General features: G+C 60.5%; 1 protein-coding gene across 3 annotated transcripts in view; it reads left to right on the top strand.

Moving 5' to 3' along the window:
• The window catches only part of ADAMTSL2 (ADAMTS like 2), a 43,093-nt gene that overhangs the window by 18,658 nt on the left and 3,989 nt on the right, over positions 1–20,446 (top strand). For all 3 annotated transcript variants that reach the window (XM_087869226.1, XM_087869225.1, XM_045771173.2), the window contains 8 exons: positions 1,847–2,022; positions 7,944–8,292; positions 8,706–9,078; positions 13,576–13,673; positions 17,795–17,921; positions 18,717–18,930; positions 19,018–19,173; positions 19,707–19,877. In XM_087869226.1, coding sequence (XP_087725352.1) covers positions 1,847–2,022; positions 7,944–8,292; positions 8,706–9,078; positions 13,576–13,673; positions 17,795–17,921; positions 18,717–18,930; positions 19,018–19,173; positions 19,707–19,877 — 1,664 coding nt within the window. The remainder of the gene's footprint in view (positions 1–1,846; positions 2,023–7,943; positions 8,293–8,705; positions 9,079–13,575; positions 13,674–17,794; positions 17,922–18,716; positions 18,931–19,017; positions 19,174–19,706; positions 19,878–20,446) is intronic.

Here is a 20,446-nt window from a genome sequence, read left to right as displayed (position 1 = left end):
TGGGTGCTGCTGCCGAGAAGCTGTTCTGCACCTGGCCTTGCTCCGTGGGGGTGCAGGCCGGGGGCCCAGGCAGGGGAGCCGGTCCCGACGCCTGGCTCACTTCCCTGTGTCTCGGGCAGTGTGTGAGAGCTGGGACTGGGGGTGTGACACCCACCCTTCTCAGGGGACGCTGTGGGTGGGGACTCTGCCGAACATCCCCAAGGAGGCACCTGGTGGGGGCTCTCCGCCCTTCAGTCCTCCGAGCTCCAGCCCCCTTGCCGGCAGCTCTGCACACCCCAGGCCCCAGGCCCCGCCACCCCAGCTCGGGAGCCAGGCCTCTGCCAAGCCGGTGGCTCTGTCCCCCGCTGGGAGGGTGGCGAGGCCAGGAAACACCGTGTTCTCAGAGCTGGCTGCAGAGTAATCACTCTTAAACCAGACGCGTGGAAACAGCAAAGACAGCCTCCGAGCAGCGGGAGAGCCACAGGAAGGAAGGTCATTACTGTCAGGAAACAGGCTTTGGATGCCGGCCGGGGATTTAACCCTGTGCACATACCTGGCGGCTGGGCCCAGCCGGCCGGGCCCCGGCACGCGCCCCACGGCGCACAGCCTGGGCGGTCATTCACGCTGTTTTCTGACGTTGCTGCGTTGAGGGTGTTTTTCCAGCAGACGTGTCTTGCTTGTTGCGTCTGCCTGATAATAAATGAATGGCCCAGCTCCTCTGCTCCGATTGCATCAGGAGCTCTGGAAACGGAGCTCTTCCCCGCCCTCGGGCCAGTTTCCGGAACTGGCTCTAAGGACAGCCTCGGAAAGGCACGCTGTCCCCCCGCATGGAGCCCGCCTCCTCACTGCCAGCCCCTGGGCCCGAGGCCCCTGGCCCCTCTGCTAGCCCTCCGCAGCCCCAGGGAGGGCCAGCTGCCCCCGAACAATGACCCCAGCTCCGGGCGGTTGTTCCGGCCTCCGGGGCTGGCAGGAGACGGGCTGCTGAGGGTTGCACGCACGTTCCTGCTGTTTGGGCGTCATCAGGCCCAGGTCAGGCCCTGGGAGTGGCCATCCTTCGGAGGTCCTCTGTTCCAAGTGTCCGCCCACACCCCGTCTCAATGAGAGGGTGACTAAGCATGTGCCCGGGCTGCCCTCGGCCACGCCTGGGAGAATGGATCGATTGGGCAAACGGTCAGCCTGGTCACAGCAGCACAGGCCACAGAATGTCAGGGCTCCCAGTGACAGCAGGGAGCTGGTCAGCTGGGGGTGGTCTGGCAGGGCCTGCTGGGGCTGCTGGGACAACGTTCCGGGCCAGTTAGGCCAGGGCCACAGAGTTGCTCAGTGTGGGCCCTGGGGGACCCTGGGTGCCCCTCTCTATGTGTAGTCCCTTTTCCAAGTGGGAAGCTGGGTGGGGGGGCAACTCACCCAGGGTCACACTGAGTGTTCGGCAGGGCCGGGCTGATGGCCCAGCCCTGAGCTGACCTATACCCGATGTCCGCTGTGTGCCTTCCCCAGGCTGTGTTCCCCCCCCCCCCGCCCCCAGTCCACCTGGTCTCTTAGTCCTGATGCTACTCATCACGCTGCAGACCCTGGCCTCTGTAGAGGTGGCCAGATGGGACCACCTGGGCCCCAGGACGGCCAGCTCTATCTCCTAGATGATTTAGGCTAATGGGAAAGTGTGTTCACACCTCCTTCGCATTCCCAGGCCAGGGCCACATCCCGGACGTGGTCAGAGCGTCTGCCTCTCCCACTCTAGGGAGTGTCCTGGGGTGGGTCATGGGGCTGAGCTGGCCATAGCTGCCTGAGTGGGTGATGCCGGCTACTCCCTGTCCCTCCGTCCCCCTCTAGCCCGGCCGGCTCAGGTGACGGGGTGGCTTTGCCCTTTCAGCTCTCGCAGATGAAGCTGGCTACTACTTCTTCAACGGCAACTTCAAGGTGGACAGCCCCAAGAACTTCAACATCGCAGGCACTGTGGTCAAGTACCGGCGGCCCATGGACGTCTACGAGACCGGCATTGAGTATATCGTGGCGCAGGGGCCCACGAACCAGGGCCTGAACGTCATGGTAGGTGAGCCGGGCCGCGGGCCAGCAGCGCCGTGCAGGGGCCCCAGGGCGCGTGTGCACGCGGGAGCACCTCTGGCCGGCTTGCCGGGGTCTCCCGGTCACTCCCTCACTCATCCCGCCGCCTGGGGTCTAATTCGTTCACTTAGTCTCCAACAGCCCATTAGTGCATTACTTCATTTACCCGGTCACTCGCCCAGCGGGCCACCCACTGTCTCAGCCCTCATCCCAGTAGTTGGTGGTTTGGTCCTTCACTCACTCACTCATTCATTCATTCACTCATTTATTGACTTTACTCACTCACTCACTCACTCATTCACTCACTCCTTTCCTTCCTTATTCACTTATTCATTCTTTCATTTACTCATTCACTCACTCATTTCCTTCCTTCCTTCCTTCCTTCCTTCCTTCCTTCCTTCCTTCCTTCCTTCCTTCCTTCCTCCCTCCTTCCCTCCCTCCCTCCCTCCCTCCATCCCCACTGCTGTTCATGATCCTGGTGGATCTGCAGAGCAGGAAACTGCAGTCATCAGGATCTGCAGGAGCTGCCGAGGACAGGAAGCTAGCTGGGAATGTGGGGATGCGGGCCCCCTCCCCACTCCACAGTTGGGTGTTATACCCCCCGCCTAGTTCCCTGCCCCTGGCCCCATTGACACTGTAGCATTCTTGCCAGATCCAGACATTGGGGGACCAGGGCAGTGCTTGTGGCCCCTGCCCCCACCCCCACTGCCTCTCCAGGGTGCTCCTGGCTTCTGGGGCAAGGCAGGGAGGGGAGCAGAGGGCAGGAGAGAGTCTGGGCCTGCTTTGCTAGCTTGCGGGGAGTTTTCCCATGGCTGGTGTCTAGAAAAGAGTGCCGTTGCCACTTGGGGCCCGAGCACCGAGAAAACGGGAGAGGGCTGGTCACTGAAATCAGGTGACATCCAGATGGGCAGTTCTGATGTTTTTCCAGGTCGGCTGGCTTTTGTGGAAGCCGAGGGATATGGTGGAGACAGAACCCACCCACCTGACCTGATTTGATTTCCAAATCCCACCAGGGTAGGCATTTATATCCTCCCTTTAGAGGAAAAGCCTGGGCACGTGGAGCCAGTGACCTGCCCGGGCACAGGCTGGCCGGTGGCACTGCTGTGCTCTGAGCCCAGATCTGCCTGGTGCTAGAACCAGTTGTTCGTTTAAAGGCTGTGCTGGAGGGGTCTCTAATCGGGGGTGCCGCCCCCAACTCCCCACACTGCTTCTTGGCTGAAGAGCTTCCCTGATGGCCCCCAGAACCTCCTGGGGGCCACAGACTTCTTTGCCTTCCCTGGGGGCTGCCCCTGAAACAGACTGGCTGCCCGGCTTCACCCTCAGCCTGGAGGAGCCGTGTCGCAGGTCAGGGTCCCAGGACACAGACTCCGGGACAGAGGTCTGTGTATAGTGGGGTTTAGGGTGTGGTCTCAGCAGCAGCAGCTATGAGGGGGTGAGAGGAAAGGGACTGGACGGAGGGAGACTTGGAGCCTCGGCTGATCCCCCTGCGGGCCCTGGGGTTGCAATGGGCCCTCAGAGTTGTCTCGAGTTGAGGCAGAGAGGCATGGCCTCGTTGCCGGAAGCCACAGGGCCGGGCATGACCTTGGGAAAGGTTAATTCCTGGGGTCAGGTCTCACTGTGAACTGTCCGGAGATGCTTCAGGCAGCTCACCGGCAGGCAGGGCCCAGGGGCACGCTGCTGCACCTGCTCGTACCCAGCTGCTTTGTAGAGCGAGTTTACTTTGGCAGGAGGAGCTCTTCTAGGATTCTGGCTGCTTTCCTCCCGGGGAGCCTCACAGGGAAGGCTGGTGGGGTGAGCTGCAGCTCCTCGGGGGCTGCCGCCGAATCTAGTACTTGCCTCCTCCACTGCGCACTCGAGACTCCCCTCTGCTAGTCTAGGGGGCTCACCTGGCCAGGTGGCCCAGTCCCTCTGCCCTGAGGGGTCTGGGTTCCTGATCTCCAGGCCCTTTTCCACCCCCATTCTTATCCAGTTACCATCGAAAACGGGCAGGGGGAGAGCAGGAGCGGCCCCAGTGGGGCAGCTGGGAGCCAGATACATTCTCTGCGGGTAGTGTTGAAGCGTCCGTACACGCCCTTGGCGGTCAGGGTCAGTTCCCCGCCAGGGCGGCCACTCCTTTCCTGCCACTGCCCTGCCACGTGGCATCCAAGTGGACCAGGTGGCAGTCAGAGCTGACAGTTGAGTGACGTTCTTGCCGCGTCTCCTGGTGGCAGTGCCCCTCTCCCGGCAAGCACGACGTGTAGACCGCAGACCCTAGAGCCCCAGGGGCCGGAGACCCCAAATGCCCACTGGTCCCGGGGAACGATGGCGACAGTGACTTCCATTTTGTGCTTCCCAGAGTCCCGCGGTCTGCCCACTGGGGACCTGGGATGTTGCGTCACGGATGTCCCCCCTCCCCCGCCCCCGGCGCCTCGTCCTCACGTGGCGCTGCTCTCTCCAAGCTGCACCATGGCTCTACCTTGCATTGCTCTATCAGGCTGGCAGCTTCTGGGTGACGCAGCCTAGGGGGGGCCCGGTGGATCTCATGATCACGTGCCTGTCATGGTGCCTCCTTTGCTAGAAAGTGGGTCCCTTTGTCCAATGTAATGTCACCTGGTATCTTGTCTCGGCCGGTCAAAAGCTCTGTGAGCCCTTGGGTTTGGGGGCGAGGCCCTGTGGGCAGGGAAGGCAACCTCATCGTCAGAAAATCAATCACATCCCCTGCTAGGACAGAAGGGGTGTCCCGTAATGGACTCTGTCAAAGAGCCGATGGTCCCTCGAGGATGGTGCTGCGAGCTAGCCCGAGTGTCAGCGCTGGACGGCTGGGCTTCCAGTAGTGGGAGTAGCTAGAGCCTTGGTGGGTGAGCGCCCATGCCCTTAGGCCTATGCATAGTTCCCATCCCTGCCACCGCGGCTACTCCTTTCATGCACCCATCCTGCCATCAGTGGGCAGACTGATGGCAGGGGCTGGCCTGGGTCAACCGGCACAGCCATTGTACCTATAGCTTGGTGGCTCCATGCCCCTCCCATGGGGGATGCTCCCCAGGGCACATTAACAAGTGACACAAGCCGCTCGCATCTTATGCCGCATGGATCCATCCGCAGGTATCTACTCCAGACCCCCTCATCCCCAGTCTCACAGCCCTTTTCCACCAGGACCCCGACCCACCACCCAAACCACGTGCCCTGCCCATGAGTCAGCACATGTTCTCACCTCGGGCTGCTCTGAATTTCCTACAAACTAGACGATCCCCCCACACGCACTGCGTAAAGCCTGTTGGGAAGATTGCCCTTCACTGCAGTTTTCCGAAGCTCCCCCCGAGTGGGGCTCTAGTGAAGCAGGTCCGTTTTCGGCTGATACCCCACACCGAGCTGACCCATCTCAGGCTCACGTTTGGCCATTTTTCTCCTCCCTGACTTCATCCTAATCGTACGTCGCGCAGCCATCGCTGTGAGCCGAGAGATGCCCGGTGGGGGGGGGGGTCGGATGCTGAGGGTGTTGGTCACCTGCTGATCCGGGCTTCTGGCCCCCCTCTGCTCTGACTGTGCGTAATCCTGGAGGGGATGCTCCCCTCTTACTGTGGATACTACAGGGTCTCCCGGCCGAGTAACTTAGTGGAGTCGGCTCTGGCTGCATGGGTCCCTTGATGTCCCAGGGTTGCAGGGTTCCTTCTCTAGCAGGGCCTAGTGGTGCCTCAGAAGCTCTTCCCCGAACGATGTATACTTACTTGTTGTGGGCGGCATGGCCTTGCTCCAGAACGCTAGGGGACCACGTTGTCACTCTGCTCTCGAGGCTCGCTATAGTCCACCTGACGTCTTTGCCTAGACCTGAGAGCCTAGACCTGCCGCAGAGCCCCTTCTCCCCAGGACCCCCACCGATTGTTACGACACCAGTGTATGGATTGGACCCGCGTTCCCGGGTACGTAATACGCTACGTCCCCAATTCTTCTTCATAAGGGAGGAAATGAGATGCAATAATGCATCCTTTACTTTCAAGGAGATGTCCTGGCGTGGCCGAGACCACTGAGCCCTGGGGTGCTCGCTGGTGGGGGCAGGGCACTGAATCTTTATAGGGTGGAACGTCCACTCCTCTGGCATATATATGCTTTACCGAGGCCTCCCACACCACTTCCTGCTCAGCCGCTCTGGTAGACACGGTGTCGTCAGGGAAGACCACCCATGTGACGTTCTGTAGGATGGTCCAGACCCCCTTGTACTGTATGATGTCGGGGAGCAAGTGTGCTGAACACAGCCCTGGGGCAAAACTGCAAATGAGTACCGTTGTCCATCCCAGGTGAACGAAAACCGCTTCTCCCTGGTCGGGGTAGAAAGGAAGGTATTTGCCCCATGAGAAGCCACAAGTGATGAACTTGAGGTCACGTTAACCTGGAAAAACACCGTATCCGTCACAGGGCGGCAGCTGGGGCTCCTGCTCGGGAGGGTATGGAGGGGCTCCCCGTCAGCCCCCTGGATCTGTCTTGTTTTCATAGGGGCCAGACTGTTGAGTTAGGTGGGGGATACAGGGATCACCGCCTCGCACCTTCTGGTCACTGGGAGCGGCACTGATCTCTGTAATTTACCCAGGATGCAATACTGGTATTGATTTACTCTCTCGGATGGGGTGGGGTCAGGCGCCGGGGTCACGGGCTTCCACTCAGCTCTCCCCACTACGGTAGCTCTTAGCCTACAGGCTGAAGGGCTGACTGCCAGCCATGCACTTGGGAACCGGGGATGCCTCGGATCCAGCGGACACACTGTGAGCCCGACCTGGGCCATAGTTGGGCCACTAGTCACCCACATGCTCTCACACTAACAGGGGGCAGCTATGATGCTTTGGGCCCCGATTAGCTGTGACAAGCTGGACCCTGGTTCCCAAGTGTCTACCCATTTCTCTAGCGAACAGTTAACCAAGTCAATGACTGTCAGCTCTTTGGGAGAAGAACTGGGGAATCATTAACATATACACTTCTTCCCAGGGACCTGGCCGTTCCATCATTCAGTGGATTGTGGTCTGAATGCTGGCCCAGGAAGTCGGGTGGGGCTGTGAATTTTTCTGGGGCAGCTGCTCTCCACCCTCTGAATATCTACCCTTGGTTATCTTTTGATCTTACAGACCAAGAAACCGCTTTTCTGGACCCATTTATTTGTCCCCTGGGAGTCCTTTGCCCTATTAGCTGTGCGCAGAGGTCTCTGTGGGTCAGGCCTCCTGGCCACCATGGCAGCCTGCCTTGTTCCGATGATCGCGGGGAGTCTGGTTCTATGACAGCATGTCCTGCCCTCTGCCCTGGCCTGCGGACACTTAACGACGTCCTTCCAGGTGTCCCTCCAGGTGATGCCAGCGCCTCCTCACAGGCACATTTCCTTCCGTTCTGGTGAACAGAATGTCCTCCAGGTGCTCCTGCAGGAAACGGTGCCCTGGAAGGTTTTGCAGGCTTTCCTTACACTCCCGTCACCTGCCATGGCTTTACCCTTCGCTTAGTGTTGGCCTCCTTTCTCCAAGCTTCCAAGAACCACCCCGGTGACGTTAGCACTTTCTCCCAGAGCTACATCCGTGGGATTTCTGGCCCGTGGTGAGAATAAAATGCAGGTCGGGTTTTAGTCGGCTTTATTGCTTGTAGAGCACCCTCCGTGCACCCTCCATGGCCGCCGCCTGGGGTGGGCTGTTCCCTCGCCCCCTGCCTGGGTGCGCCCCTGCTCGCCAGGCTTTGGGTGCAGGCTGCCCGCGGGGCGAGGTGCAGCCTGGATGGAGGCTCTGCTCTTTGGTCAAGGGCGAGTCCCTGGGAAGGACTCAGCTGTGGGCCACGGCAGGGACCGCGTCGGGCAGCTCAGGCAACAGCGCACCTTTTTCCTAGGGGCTGGTGGGAGATGACCTCGGCAGCCGCCCCAACCTTGTGCGGAAGGGGTCGGTCCCACTTCTTCTCCTCCCCAGGTGTGGAACCAGAATGGCAAAAGCCCCTCCATCACCTTCGAGTACACGCTGTTGCAGCCGCCGCACGCCCACCGCCTCCGGCCCCTGTACTACAGCTTCTCCGAGCCAGCGTCCGAGAGTGCAGACAGCCAGGAGCTGGATGGGGCCGCACTGCTGGGCTTCCTGCGGCACAACGGCTCCTTCTACGGCCAGGCCTCCTCCGAGCGCCTGGGCCTGGAAAACCGGCTGTTTGGCCACCTGGGCCCGGGGATCGAGCTGGGTCTGAGCGAGGGCCAGGAGACCAACGAGGTGTGCGAGCAGGCCAGCGGCAGGGCCTGCGAGGGGCCTCCCAGAGGCAAGGGCTTCCGAGGTAACCAGGACCGACGGGATGGGGCGGGGGCTTCCTGGGGGAAGGGCCCTGGCCACGCAAGGGGTCTTCAGTCCCCTGCAGGCCACAGATGCTGCTGCCTGGGGCAGGCAGGCCCATTTCAAATAAGCTCACATTCTGAGGTTCGGAGCAGATGTGAGTTTTGGGGGGACCCTATTGAATCCACTGCAGAGATCAGCAGATGTCCCTGCAAGAGCTGGTCCAGGCCGGCCTGCTCGCACACCTCTACTTGGTGGTCTGCCTCCACTCCGTGGGCAGAATCCTGCCTCTGGGAGGCTCCTGGTTCGGGTCTTTGCTGCCAGCCACCCTGGTTCCCCCCACCCCCTGCCCCCATGGGCAGTTCTCGCACCCACACAAGGGAGCACTTGAGAGTGAGACACCTGTCTCCCTCGTAGACGGCAATGCCACCGGGACGGCTCTCGCGGGGGACAAGGATGACCAAGAGATGGACGCACGTCTCACCTCTCAGCGGCTCCTCTCTGCCAATATCATCTCCGACCAGCTCCTGGGCGCAAGCTCCGACTCCAGGGAGCTCCCCTTCAATGAGACTGGCAACAGCATCTTCGTGCAGGGAGCGCCGAGGGGCTCTCCGGCAGAGAGCCTCTACGTGGACTATGAGGAGAACGAGGGAGCCGGTGCTTACCTGCTCAATGGGTCCTACCTGGAGCTGAGCAATGACAGAGTGACTAACACCTCCTCTGAGGCCCCGTTCCCAAACGCCAGTGCCAGCCTCCCCACCTTGGCGGGGAACCGGACTCACAAGGCCAGGTAGGAGCTGGGGCTGCTGGGCGGGCTTGGTGGGCCAGGGGACACATGGCAGAGAGCCACTCCTGCCCAGGCTCCCCGCCCCCCGATCTGAGTAGGAGGTCAGAAGCCTGAGTTTTAACGAGTGCCGAGCGCCAGTATGGGTCTCCAACACTGGCTCGGGGGGAGGAGGAGGAGAACCGTTGAGTGGTCATCGTGGGCCAAGCTTGGGCTAAGCATCTATGTGTAGGGGAGACACCTGCCACAACACCCTTAGGGCAGTTACAGGGACTTAGAGGGGGTCACAGAGCCTGAAGGCCTGTGTTCTCAGTCTGGACAGTCGCTGCACACAGGGTCACTGGGCCAGAGCCCGGGAAGGGTCCAGCGGGGTCCTTGGCCAGGGCTCAGAGCCCGGAATCAGACATTGGGAATAAGGCCTTCTGCTTCAGGGGCTGGAGCCACCTCTAGGATGTGTCAAGTAAGGGTCTACCTGGGGCCAGGCCCCCAGAGCCAGGGACACACCTGGAGATGCCTAGTTACACCTGGGGACACCTTGTCAGCCACACCCGGAGATACCTGGACAGTCATGGCAGGCTCTGGGTCGGAGGCAGCGGGGAGCAGGGTGGCCCCAGGCCTGCCACCATCCCTGCCAGGAGACGATCCCTAGTGACAAGTCCCTTGAGCCGCTCATGACCACCATGCAGGGTCCCTGTGCCATTCCCCAGAAGCTCAGGGGGCAGCTCAGCCTTAATCCACCTCAAGCAGAGTGAGTCATGCTCGGCAGCCCCCGGTGGTGGGTGGGGACTGGAGGTGGGGAGGACTCAATGGTTTTGTCTTCTGAAGACCCACCCAAACCCCTTGACTTTAGACACCAAACATGAATGGACCCCTAACCAGGGCTGAGGCTGCAGAGGTGGGCATCCTTGGGACCCTGGGGGACTGGGTTTAATAGAATGTTTGGGCTTTACTCATAAGGTGACGTGGTTGGGGTGACACTCTCACCCTTGTGCCTGGGGACAAGAGCAGCAAAGCGGCCCCCCTCAGCCCACGAGGGTGCCTGTGTCTGCTCTTCGGCTCTTTTCTGAGCCCCCCCCCCACCAGTCACAGGGAACAGCTGGGGCACATCTGGGACACCTCTTACAGGCTCTGCGTGGAATTCTTCTTTGCAAATGTGGACAGAGTGAAGCTTCTGTGGCCGCCCTTCTTCCCACAGGGCCCACCGGGGCTGTCTGCTCACCTGCCTGGGGTCCCAAAAGCTTGCAGGGTATGGGGCCTGGGGGGCATGTGGGTCCCAGCGGCAGGGAGGGGTGGCAGGCTTTGTTTCCAGGCGCACATCCGAGTCTGAAAGCAGGGTTCACAGGCAAAGGGCCAGCGTTCACAGCGAACCAGCACTTGCTGGTGGGACCGAGCTGGTTCCCGAAGGCTCTGAGCCTGGTCTCCGCATCTTCAGCTGGCCTCTGGTCAGCTCCAGGCCTGCTCGGAAGATTGCAGTCTATCCCCAGTGGAAGCCCTGAATGAGGACTCAGGATATAGAAGCATCGGTAGCCCGAGGAACCTCCGGGGTGGGGCCAGGGCTCTTGCAGGTGCCCAAGAAGGTCGGTATCTGTCTCTGAACGGCTTTATTGGGGTGGCAGAGAGGTCCGGCTGCCTCGTGTGGCTTATGGCTTGGAGAAAGCTCAGGAAGGAGCATTGGGAGACCTGGGTCACCATCCCAACTTCCCGTGTGACTCAGACATGTCTCCCATCCACTCTGGGCTTCAGTTTTCACATCTCTGATGCGGGGCTAGGAGGATACCCCAGGGCCCTCCAGTTGGGCAGCCCAGGATTCCCAGGTCAGATCACGCACCCACGAGCTTTTGGTCCTTAAGCCACGTTGAAAGCATCTCTCCTGCCCCAAACCCAGACGACTCTTACCCATTCCTCAGCCCCGGGGGCGGGGCGGGGGGGGGGGGGCTCCTGGGCCACAGGAATCAATACAATTGATTGTCCTGGCCCCTGGGGGCAGGGAGATGGGGTGGCACCCCCAGCCAGCTGCCATCAAAGGATGCTGAGACCAAAGATGGTCTTTGGAGATAAAGGGCCCAGGGAGGGGGGGAGGGGAACCACCAGGCCAAAATAGCCAGGCGGCGCACTGTCCAAACACAGGAAGTCGCGTCTGCTCCGAGAGAGGCCGAAATCAAAGGGGCAGTTCAGAAAGGAAAGGTTATTTTCATCTCTTCGGAGCCGCCTCAAACAATCAAGGGAGGGCCCACCCCCACCCCCACCCCCACCCCCACCCCCACCCCCGTCACTGGAAGCCGAGGCTGGGAACCAGCACGAGGAGACACAGGCACTCGCTGTCTCTCTCTCTCTCTCCCTTGGGCCTGGAGGAGGGAAGAACAGCAAAGAGGCTTGCTGGTTCATTTGTAAACAAGAGACTGCCCCCCACCCGTTGTCTGAGCCTAGAGCCCCACCGAGTCTGGCTGAGAGGGGCATTCTCTTCCTTACAAAAGGAGGCAGGAGAGGCTCAGAGATCCTGTGGGTGTTTTTCTCCTGGGTGCTCGCTCCTTCCAAGAGTGGAAGCTGCCAAGCATTGCATTGTTGTGCAAATATGGGCCGGGTTAGTCCAGAGGGGCTCTGCGGGCCAACGTGGGCTAAGAGTGAGGTGAGGGCAGCCCCTCCAGAAATACCTTTTGTGCTTCAACCCCGAAGGGTTATTTTGAACCAGGCGCTCTCTCTGGAGTCAAGCATGAGTCATGCAGCCTGCTGGCTAAGGAGGGTGTAATTAGTGGAAGAAGGTGCTTCTTCCCCAGGGGTGGGGCAGTGGGGCATGGCTGGGATCTTTGCATCTCTTTTTGTTCTTGGGGAGAATTTAAAGCCATGGAAAGGAGGGTGGGGGACCCAATCAGCAAGATTCATGTTCTCCGAGTCAGGCCTTAGGTAGCAGGCTTCCGGGCCCTTCCTCCCCAGGAGGCCTTATATGGGGGAGCTGGGTGCTCTCTCCCAGGTTTCCATGGGCCCCTTGCTCTGAGATGACAAGGTCTTGGGTGGGTGGGGAGCCCCACTTAAACATTTCTTCTCACTCCTAACGAGGAGGGAGGGGGACTTTCCTCCCCCCCCGCCGCCCCCAGATCTATGAAAGGAAGGGCTGGCTCTTGGTTGTAAAGCTGCCAGGTAAGGGTCTCCATGGCTTTCGTGACCCTTAAACTGGCCACTGGCTCATGTTCTGCCCCCCCACTTTCTCATCCTCAGCCCCCCACCTCCCTCCCCCTCCCTTGGTTATGAGGCCACATCAGGGGACTCATTCCTTAAGGTTGTGGGTGGATTATTTCCTGGTTCTCAGAGCAAGATGCGCCTTCAGGGCCACGTTCCCACAAGAGTGGACCACGGTGCCGGTCCACGCGGGAAACCACAGAAGTGGAGTGAGTTCCCAGTTGAATCCAAACCAATGTCTCGATCACGGAATCAGCGGGCAAGCCCTTCAGAGTGAATGCCCTGGAACGTCCACTAAGCCCGACCACTGAGGTGGCAGAAGGTTCCCCAGGAAGGGACCCATGACTGTGCCCACGTGGAAACCTCGTCGAAGGGTGGCAGCTCCAGGCGGTCGTCAGCCAGCCCCTCGGGCGTGAAGGGAAGTGGCGTGGGGCACCGGGACAGTGTCCAGTGTGAGAGGGATGCCGAGGCCCAAATGACGTGCCCCGTCAGCCGGGCCATCACCCCACGTTCCCTCTGGGGGCCGCAGGGCCTTCAAGCTCTGGCGGCCACATCTCGGAGCAGAGGCTGGGGCTCTGGGAGGTGCTGCTGCCGCCGCCACTTCCCTCCTCCCCCACTGAGTCCAAACCCAGCCGCACACTGGATACGGAGGCTGGGCCCCAGCACACCAACTAGTTCAAAGAAGCAAACAGTCCTAACAATAGCTGGCTTCAGCCGCCCGGGCTCTGGCCAAGAATCATAGCTGGTTGCTGGCGCAGACCCAGCTTGCTTTCCCGGGCACAACAGCCATTGCAGACCTGGGCAGACGCGTCTGGAGGGGACCGGCCGCTCCCCTGTCTGCAGCTGAGCTTTGCTGTTTTGATCCTTGGAGGCTGAATGGCTAGCGTCCCCATTCAAGCTGAGTCCCGGCCGAGGGAGGCAAAAGAGAATTCCGGCACATTCCCTGCATGGAAGGTGCCTTCCGAGGTCCCTTGGGGAGGTAGAGAAAAGGAATCCACTTGCCTGTGCTGGAAGGTGACAGTGGGAAGCCGGCGTGTGTTCAGGGAGCCGTGGTGATGCGGGTGAGCCCAGAACGCGCCCCCACCCCGGGGCGTGGGCAGCTGCAGGGCCGTGTGCTTGCACGGCCCCTGGGCTAGGACAGAACAAGGCGAACGTCTGCTCCAACCTAAGGCGTGCGTCCCTGCGGTGCTCACTGCTGTCCTCGGTTCTAGACGGCAGGTGGGCTGACCCTGACAGTGCGGACTCTGCCCGGGGCCAGGGCAGGCACACTGTTCTTCGAGGGCACGGCCTCGGGGAGCGCTCATCCCCTTCTCTGCGTCTCCCTTTCAGGACCCGGCCCAAGACGCGCAAGCAAGGCGTGAGCCCCGCGGACATGTACCGATGGAAGCTCTCGTCGCACGAGCCCTGCAGCTCTACCTGCACCACAGGTACCGGTCGCCCGGTCGCCCGACGGGCAGCCCCCCCTCAGCCCGCCTGCACAGCGGGGTGGGAGCTGCAGGCCCGCCCGCTAGCTAGCAGCCCCACACCGCCGCAGCGGGCTTGTCTGGTGATCTGATCGGGGCAGCGGCAGGAGGGGACAGGAGTTGTGTCCTCGTGCTCACAGCGTGTGGGACCAGTCAGGCCCGGCCTCCTGGGGGTCATGCGGGCTGCCCCAAACACTCCCTCATCTGATGTTCTTTGTATCCTATTTTGTTCGGGCAGATGTCCTTTTGGTTAAAAGTAAGACTGGTCAAGTGGTGAGGATTTTACTTTTGTTCGCAGCAACCTAGGAAGGGGAACTCGACCCACAAGGGAATGGGACAGATTCTAGGGCCTTGTCAGGGGAGCAGGTGGGAGGGGAACAGAGACCCCCCCCCTTGGCGGCCCCTAGACAGAGAGACACACACGGTTAGTTAGTAAGCGTTGAGCTGAGATTCAAACCTCTGTCTGTCCACACGACTGGCCGCCATCACATTCAGATGCTGGCCGCAGCCACAGGGGACCTGGGTTCCATCTGCGGCCAGCTCTGCTTGCCTCCCCTGGGGGCTGCTGCAAACTCAGATGTCAAACCCAGGGCCAGCACCCGGGGGAGACATTGTTGGGGACACCCCGAGTGCCACCTCGCCCGTGCTTGGGACTTCATGTTTGGGTTTTGTCAACACTTGGGCTGCCGCTCAAAATGTGTGACGCCCCCAACCTGCCCCAGCACCCCCCAAATTGGCCCCTGCAGTCTCTGGCCTGTGAGGAGGATGAGGCAGGCCACTGATAGACCCCGGGCAGCTGGGGGTCTGGGATGGGTCACGCACGCCTCCTGCAGCCCCCGGTTGGCATAGGAGATCACCGAGGGAGGAGCTGGGGAGGTGGCCCCGCAGGGCTCTGAACACACCGTAGGTCCTTATGTCCTGCTCGCACCGGAACTCACTCTCAGTTAGGGGGCTTGGGCCCCTCGTGCTATTGCAAGAGCCTCCTGGGCCGGGTGTGGGGCATGCCGTGTTTGCCCCCGGGTGTTGTGGGGGTGCGAGGCCAGCTTTGCAGGGTGTGCAGTGAGCACGGGAACGGCACCATCTGACTGACCGCACCATGTGCCCTCGGCAAGTTGCTGAGTCTCCCTGAGCCTCAATTTTCTACCTGTAAAATGGGACGCACGTCCCCATCAGGGTGGTTGTGAGGATGGAAGCAAAGGGACAAGGAAGCTGTCATGGCCAAAGCTCAGCAAGCGGGCCCCGCCTCCGTGACAGCCGCCACCCGCCTATCGCCAGGCTGCTGGTCCTGGGAGTGAGCCGCGGGAGCCACCTCACAGGGCTCGTCCAAGGGGGCTGGGCACGTGGGGCAGGGGGTTTTGGGGGAGTCTGCTTTGCCAGAGGCTGTCTCGGCAGGGCACGGACTGGTTCAGACAGAGCCCCCCCCCCCCCCCCCGGTCTCCCCAGGACGCTGCAAGTGCTGGAATTGTCCTGAAACCTTATGTCTGGGAGCAATTCCTTTCCCTCCCAGACGAAGTGTTGCCTGGGGGTGGGGGGTGGGGTTGACAGCGCTTGGGATGGTGGTGAGGGGCCTGATGCCCAGCCCTGGGGGGGAAGACAGTCCCCAGGGAGGACACAGAGCCTCTTCTCCTTGGCCACAGAGTGGCCAGGCAGGGAAATGGTCTGGCTTTGCCTCTTGTGGCCCGAGGGCATAGTGGGGTGAAAGAAGACAGGAAGCGAGAAAGACCGATTTAGGCTCTGCTATGGGAAGTGCTCTCCTTTAGCCAAGGCTGTCCAGGAGCGAAACGAGCGGGCCCGGTAGAGGGTGAGTTCCCCATCACCACGAAGGCACCCAGCTGGGCCCAAGTGCCACAGGGCAGCAATGGCGGGGTTGGGTTCCTGCTGAATGTCTCCCCTGCCACTATCGAATTCGAAGCTGGTGACTGTGGCCGACTACTCTCCAAATCCCATTTCGTGGGGTGCCAAGGCCAGGCCGGGTGGCGGTGGGGTGAGTACAGGGTCATGGGCACCCAGCGGGGGCCCCTTGGCGCCTCCTGGGAGAGGGCTGGAGGTAGCGGGGCCGGCAGGCCCCAAGCCAGTGCAGCACACCCATCTGTGTTTCACGTGCTCGGGCTCCCTGCTCGCTTTTGCTTAAAGGGAAGGCCCCGTGCGTAAGGAGGTTCGAAAAGCGCTGTGTGCAAGACTGAGGTAATGAAGAAAATCGGTACCTCGACTCTCCCAGCATCTCGGGGAGGTCCCCAGTTGGGGATGACCAAGCTAAGGCCTTGAGAGTCAGAGAGTCTGAGAGTGTTCACGTGACCCCACCATGACGAGGGAGACACTGAGCCGGGTCTTGAACCCGTATCTTTTGCTCAAGACCTGCCGTGTTTCCACTCAATGGTGACGTCTGAATAGCTCATCAGGCACTTGGCGAGGGTCTGCAAGTCCCCAGCCCTGGACCTCCCTGGGCCCCAGAGCTGGTGTCTCTGAGGCCTGGAACATTCCAAGCAGACCTGGCCAAGAAGGCGGCCTTCCCCTCAGAGAGGGCGAACGACGACACAGCCTACTGCTGGCTCAGAGGGGCCGGCGATTGCAGCCTGGCTCGTCCTTTACGGGGAAAAAAAATCCCCATGTAGGCTGCTTCCCCGGCTGTTTCTTTCTATCCAGGGCTGGGTCTTGGAGAGGCAGAAGCTTTCAGACATGCGCCGCTGGGAAGGGAGGGCTGGGGCTCTCCATCAATGGGGAAATTGTTTCCTCCTGGGGGACTGGCAGCCCCACTGAGGAGGACTCTTATCTCCAACATTCAGGGAGTCTGGGTCATCTCTCTCTCTCTCTCTCTCTCTCTCTCTCTCACACACACATACACACCAGCAACAACAAACCCTAACCACACCTGGCCTTCACCGATGCTAAAAAATCTCCCTGAATCATCCTGCTTCCTTTGCAGGGACCCAATCACTGTTCGGTGAATTTGGCCCATGTGCCAACTTAGTGCCGAGTACAGGGGTGCAAGGGCAAGAAGACCCTTCTTCCAGAGGAGTAGAAGATGGGGGGTGGGTCAAAGAACGAACAGTATTGGGTGAGGGCTGGGCCTTTACACATCGTCCCCCTGATGGGATTTATGGAGTACCAGGGAGCCAAGGAAGGTAAACACATGCAGTAGTGATTAAGGAAAGTTCAAGAGAGTGGGATGAGGATTAAGGTGTGCCATAGGAGGGCAGGGAGAGTCTGAAGATCAAATATAACACCTGGGGGAGGGGAGCTGAAAAGGGCTGGGATGGTGAGAGTTTCCAAACATATCCATTCACCCACCAACCTATCCATCCTTCCATTTACTCACCAAACTGTCTATCCATCCATCCATATCTATCCACCCATCCACCCACAGCCTGTCCATCCATCCATCCATCCATCCACCCATATCCATTCACCCATCTACCCACAACCTGTCCATCCATCTGTCCATCCATCCATCCATTTATCCATTTACCCATATTCATTCATCCATCCACTCACAACCTGTCCATCCATCCATCCGTCCATCCATCCACCCACAAGCTGTCCATCCATCCATCCATCCATCCATCCATCCATCCATCCATCCATCCATTTATCCATCTACCCATATCCATCCATCCACCCACAACTTGTCCATCCATCCATCCATCCATCCATCTATCCGCCTATCCATGTATCCATCTACCTACCCGCCCTCCCATTTACCCACCTACAGATGGGTAGTTGCTGAATGAATGAAAATTAGTGACACCTGCCTGTATTTGCCTCTGTACCCCTATAAGGGCCAATTTGACCCCAGAGTTTGTGACATACTAAGTGGATGCCCAGTCTGAGCTGGGTGGGGTAGGGGTGGCAGTGGGGGTGCAGAGAGTGGTCAGACCCTGAGACATGGGCAGGGAGAGAGTTCAAATCCACAAAGCTGTCCTCACTGGGCTCTGCCACTGTTCTGTAAGCTGGTTACTGTCATTATCCTCAATTTAAACCGGGAAGCTCTGAGAGGTCAGGTGACTTGTCTGTGGTCACATGGCCCATCTGCTGGTCTCCAAGGGATTTGCTTATGGCTCATGGGCCCTTCCCTTGTCCTGAACCAGGGGTCATGTCGACCTATGCTATGTGCGTCCGCTATGATGGCATCGAGGTGGATGACAGCTACTGTGACGCCCTGACCCGTCCTGAGCCTGTCCAGGAGTTCTGCGCCGGGCGGGAGTGCCAGCCCAGGTACCTGCCACCCCGTGCCCTGGGCCGGGGTGTGGGGGCAGCTGGGTGTCTGCTTTGCCTCTGCCTCTGCCTGGAGGAGCAGCAGGACTTCGTCAGCATCCTGCTCCCGTGACGGGCTTTGTGGGCAGGGGCCTGCGGGGTAGGGGTACGAGCCTGGCCTTCCGGTCCTCCTGCCATGTATCACACTACCTCACACGTGGTCAGAGACTGAGCCCTAAGCGTGTCCTCTTCCCACTCACGACCCTGATGGGGTCCCCAGAGGAGCCCGAGGCTATGCACCTCTTTTCTTCTGGCTTGCTCCATCCGGGCCCTCTGCTCCCTGCATATTTGCTCCCTTCTGAGAAGCTGGTTATGGGACCCCGAGGGTCTGCCCTTCCCCCTTGGAGCCCCCATGGGGGTCAGCACAGGGCTCTGGGACACTGAAGCATGACCTTGAGTAAGAGAAGGAAGGAGGGCACTTTGGGAGGAAGGAACGACATGAGCAAGGGAGCAGGGCCAGGACATGGGTCCTGAAGTGGCTGGAAAACCAGGGGCTGTGTGGAGGTGAGAGCAGGTGGAGGCCACGTGGGTTCCTAGGCAGGCTGGCCAAGTGCATGCTCCGGGCACCAGCTCCGGGAACTGTGCCCTGCCCCCCAACCTGGGTGTCTCCCAGGGGGGCTCAGGGTCACGTGGGCAGCAGCCTCCACCCTGGCTGGCCTAGCGCAGTGTGATTTCGGACGCCGTCGGGGGGCTGCGTGGGGTCCCCGCTGCGGGAAGGAAGGTGGGGTGTCTGAAGGCCGGCCCCTCCCGAGGCAGGTGGGAGACCAGCAGCTGGAGCGAGTGCTCGCGCACGTGCGGCGAGGGCTACCAGTTCCGAATCGTGCGCTGCTGGAAGATGCTGTCCCCCGGCTTCGACAGCTCCGTGTACAGTGACCTGTGCGAGGCGGCCGAGGCCGTGCGGCCCGAGGAGCGCAAGACGTGCCGCAACCCGGCGTGCGGGCCCCAGTGGGAGATGTCCGAGTGGTCCGAGGTGAGCGTGCGCGCCGCCGAGCCCGCGTGCTCGGGGTCCACGCACATCGGGGCAGCCCTGACTCCGCCCTCACCCGCTTCCTCGCAGTGCACCGCCAAGTGTGGGGAGCGCAGCGTGGTGACCAGGGACATCCGCTGCTCGGAGGACGAGAAGCTGTGTGACCCCAACACCAGGCCCGTGGGGGAGAAGGACTGCACGGGCCCCCCCTGCGACCGCCAGTGGACTGTCTCTGACTGGGGCCCGGTGAGGGCAGGGTCCGGAGCGGGGGGGGGGGGGGGGGCTACTGCCTGTGCCCAGCGAGAGTGGGTCCCCGCTCTTCACCTTGGGGTGCCTCAGTCTCCCTGTTTGTCTCGAGTGAGGATGTGGGGTTAGAACCCCTAACCAGCCGTTCTCCTTGTTATTATGAGGAATCAAAGCCTTATCCGAAAGCACGATCCCTTTTCATGACCTCCCTGTCTGTGTGTCTGTGTGTCTGTCTCTGTGTCTCTCGTCTGTCACAGACACTCAGCTGCTCACCAGGGTCCCCTCTGGGTGCTGGGTACACGGATGACCTTTTTAGGTATTTTAGGTGTGCTTTTCTGTGTCTGTTTTTCACTGAGCATAGAATATTTCTGTAATTAGAACAGAAAATGTTATTTAAAAAGCGGTTGCCCTGGCAACCGCTCCCTCCCCCACGCTGCCTGGGGAGCTGGTCCTCTCTGGGAACGGCCGCGGGGGGGGGGGGGGACGACGACATGGAGAGGGCCCTGCCTCTAACCCCAGCCTCCCCCCTGCAGTGCAGTGGAAGCTGCGGCCAGGGACGGATGATCCGGCACGTGTACTGTAAGACCAGCGATGGCCGGGTGGTGCCCGAGTCGCAGTGCCAGATGGAGACCAAGCCTCTGGCCATCCACCCCTGCGGGGACAAGAACTGCCCCGCCCACTGGCTGGCCCAGGACTGGGAGCGGGTGAGTGCCCCGAGCCAGCGGCGGGGCTGCCCTCTGCCTGGCAGAGCACGCAGCCGAGAGCCAAGTGGCCAGAGGGACAGACGGGTCACACGGGGAATTAATCGCACATTACGATGGCACAATTCACTACGAATTAATTTGAAATAGAAAAAAAAGCCCCAAAGGGGAGAGCACCCCTTAAAACTTGCCAAATCTAAGGAGGCAAATGCTCGGTGAGGTACGTGGAATGGGTTGTGGGTCCTTGGCCCCCCTCCCAGCTCCCGCTTTCTGGATTTGTGGGAAACCAGGGCAGGGGGCATGCAGGCTGTGCACCCATTTGTTCCCCGACCATCTCGTCTGCCCACCGACCGGCCAGTCTCTGATTTGCCCCTCAGGACAAGTCGTTCTCGCCAAGTTGCTGTGCGTGGACCACCATTAGCCCAGTCCTCTTGGGACAAATTGTCATTAACCATTTTGTTTCAAAACAGATGGTTTTCTGCGAAATTGCTTTTGATTAAATGTGTCTGAGGCCAAATGGTTATTGACCAAAGAGTTCTCAGCCAATTTGCTGGGGATGCAAACGCATTCAC

Source organism: Ursus americanus, chromosome 18, assembly GCF_024610735.1.
Source record: "Ursus americanus isolate L20-20 chromosome 18, mUrsAme1.1.p, whole genome shotgun sequence".
In the NCBI taxonomy this organism is placed as follows: Eukaryota; Metazoa; Chordata; class Mammalia; order Carnivora; family Ursidae; genus Ursus; species Ursus americanus.
The sequence above is the reverse complement of the archived record's forward strand: the minus strand, read 5'-3'. Positions and strand labels throughout refer to the sequence as shown.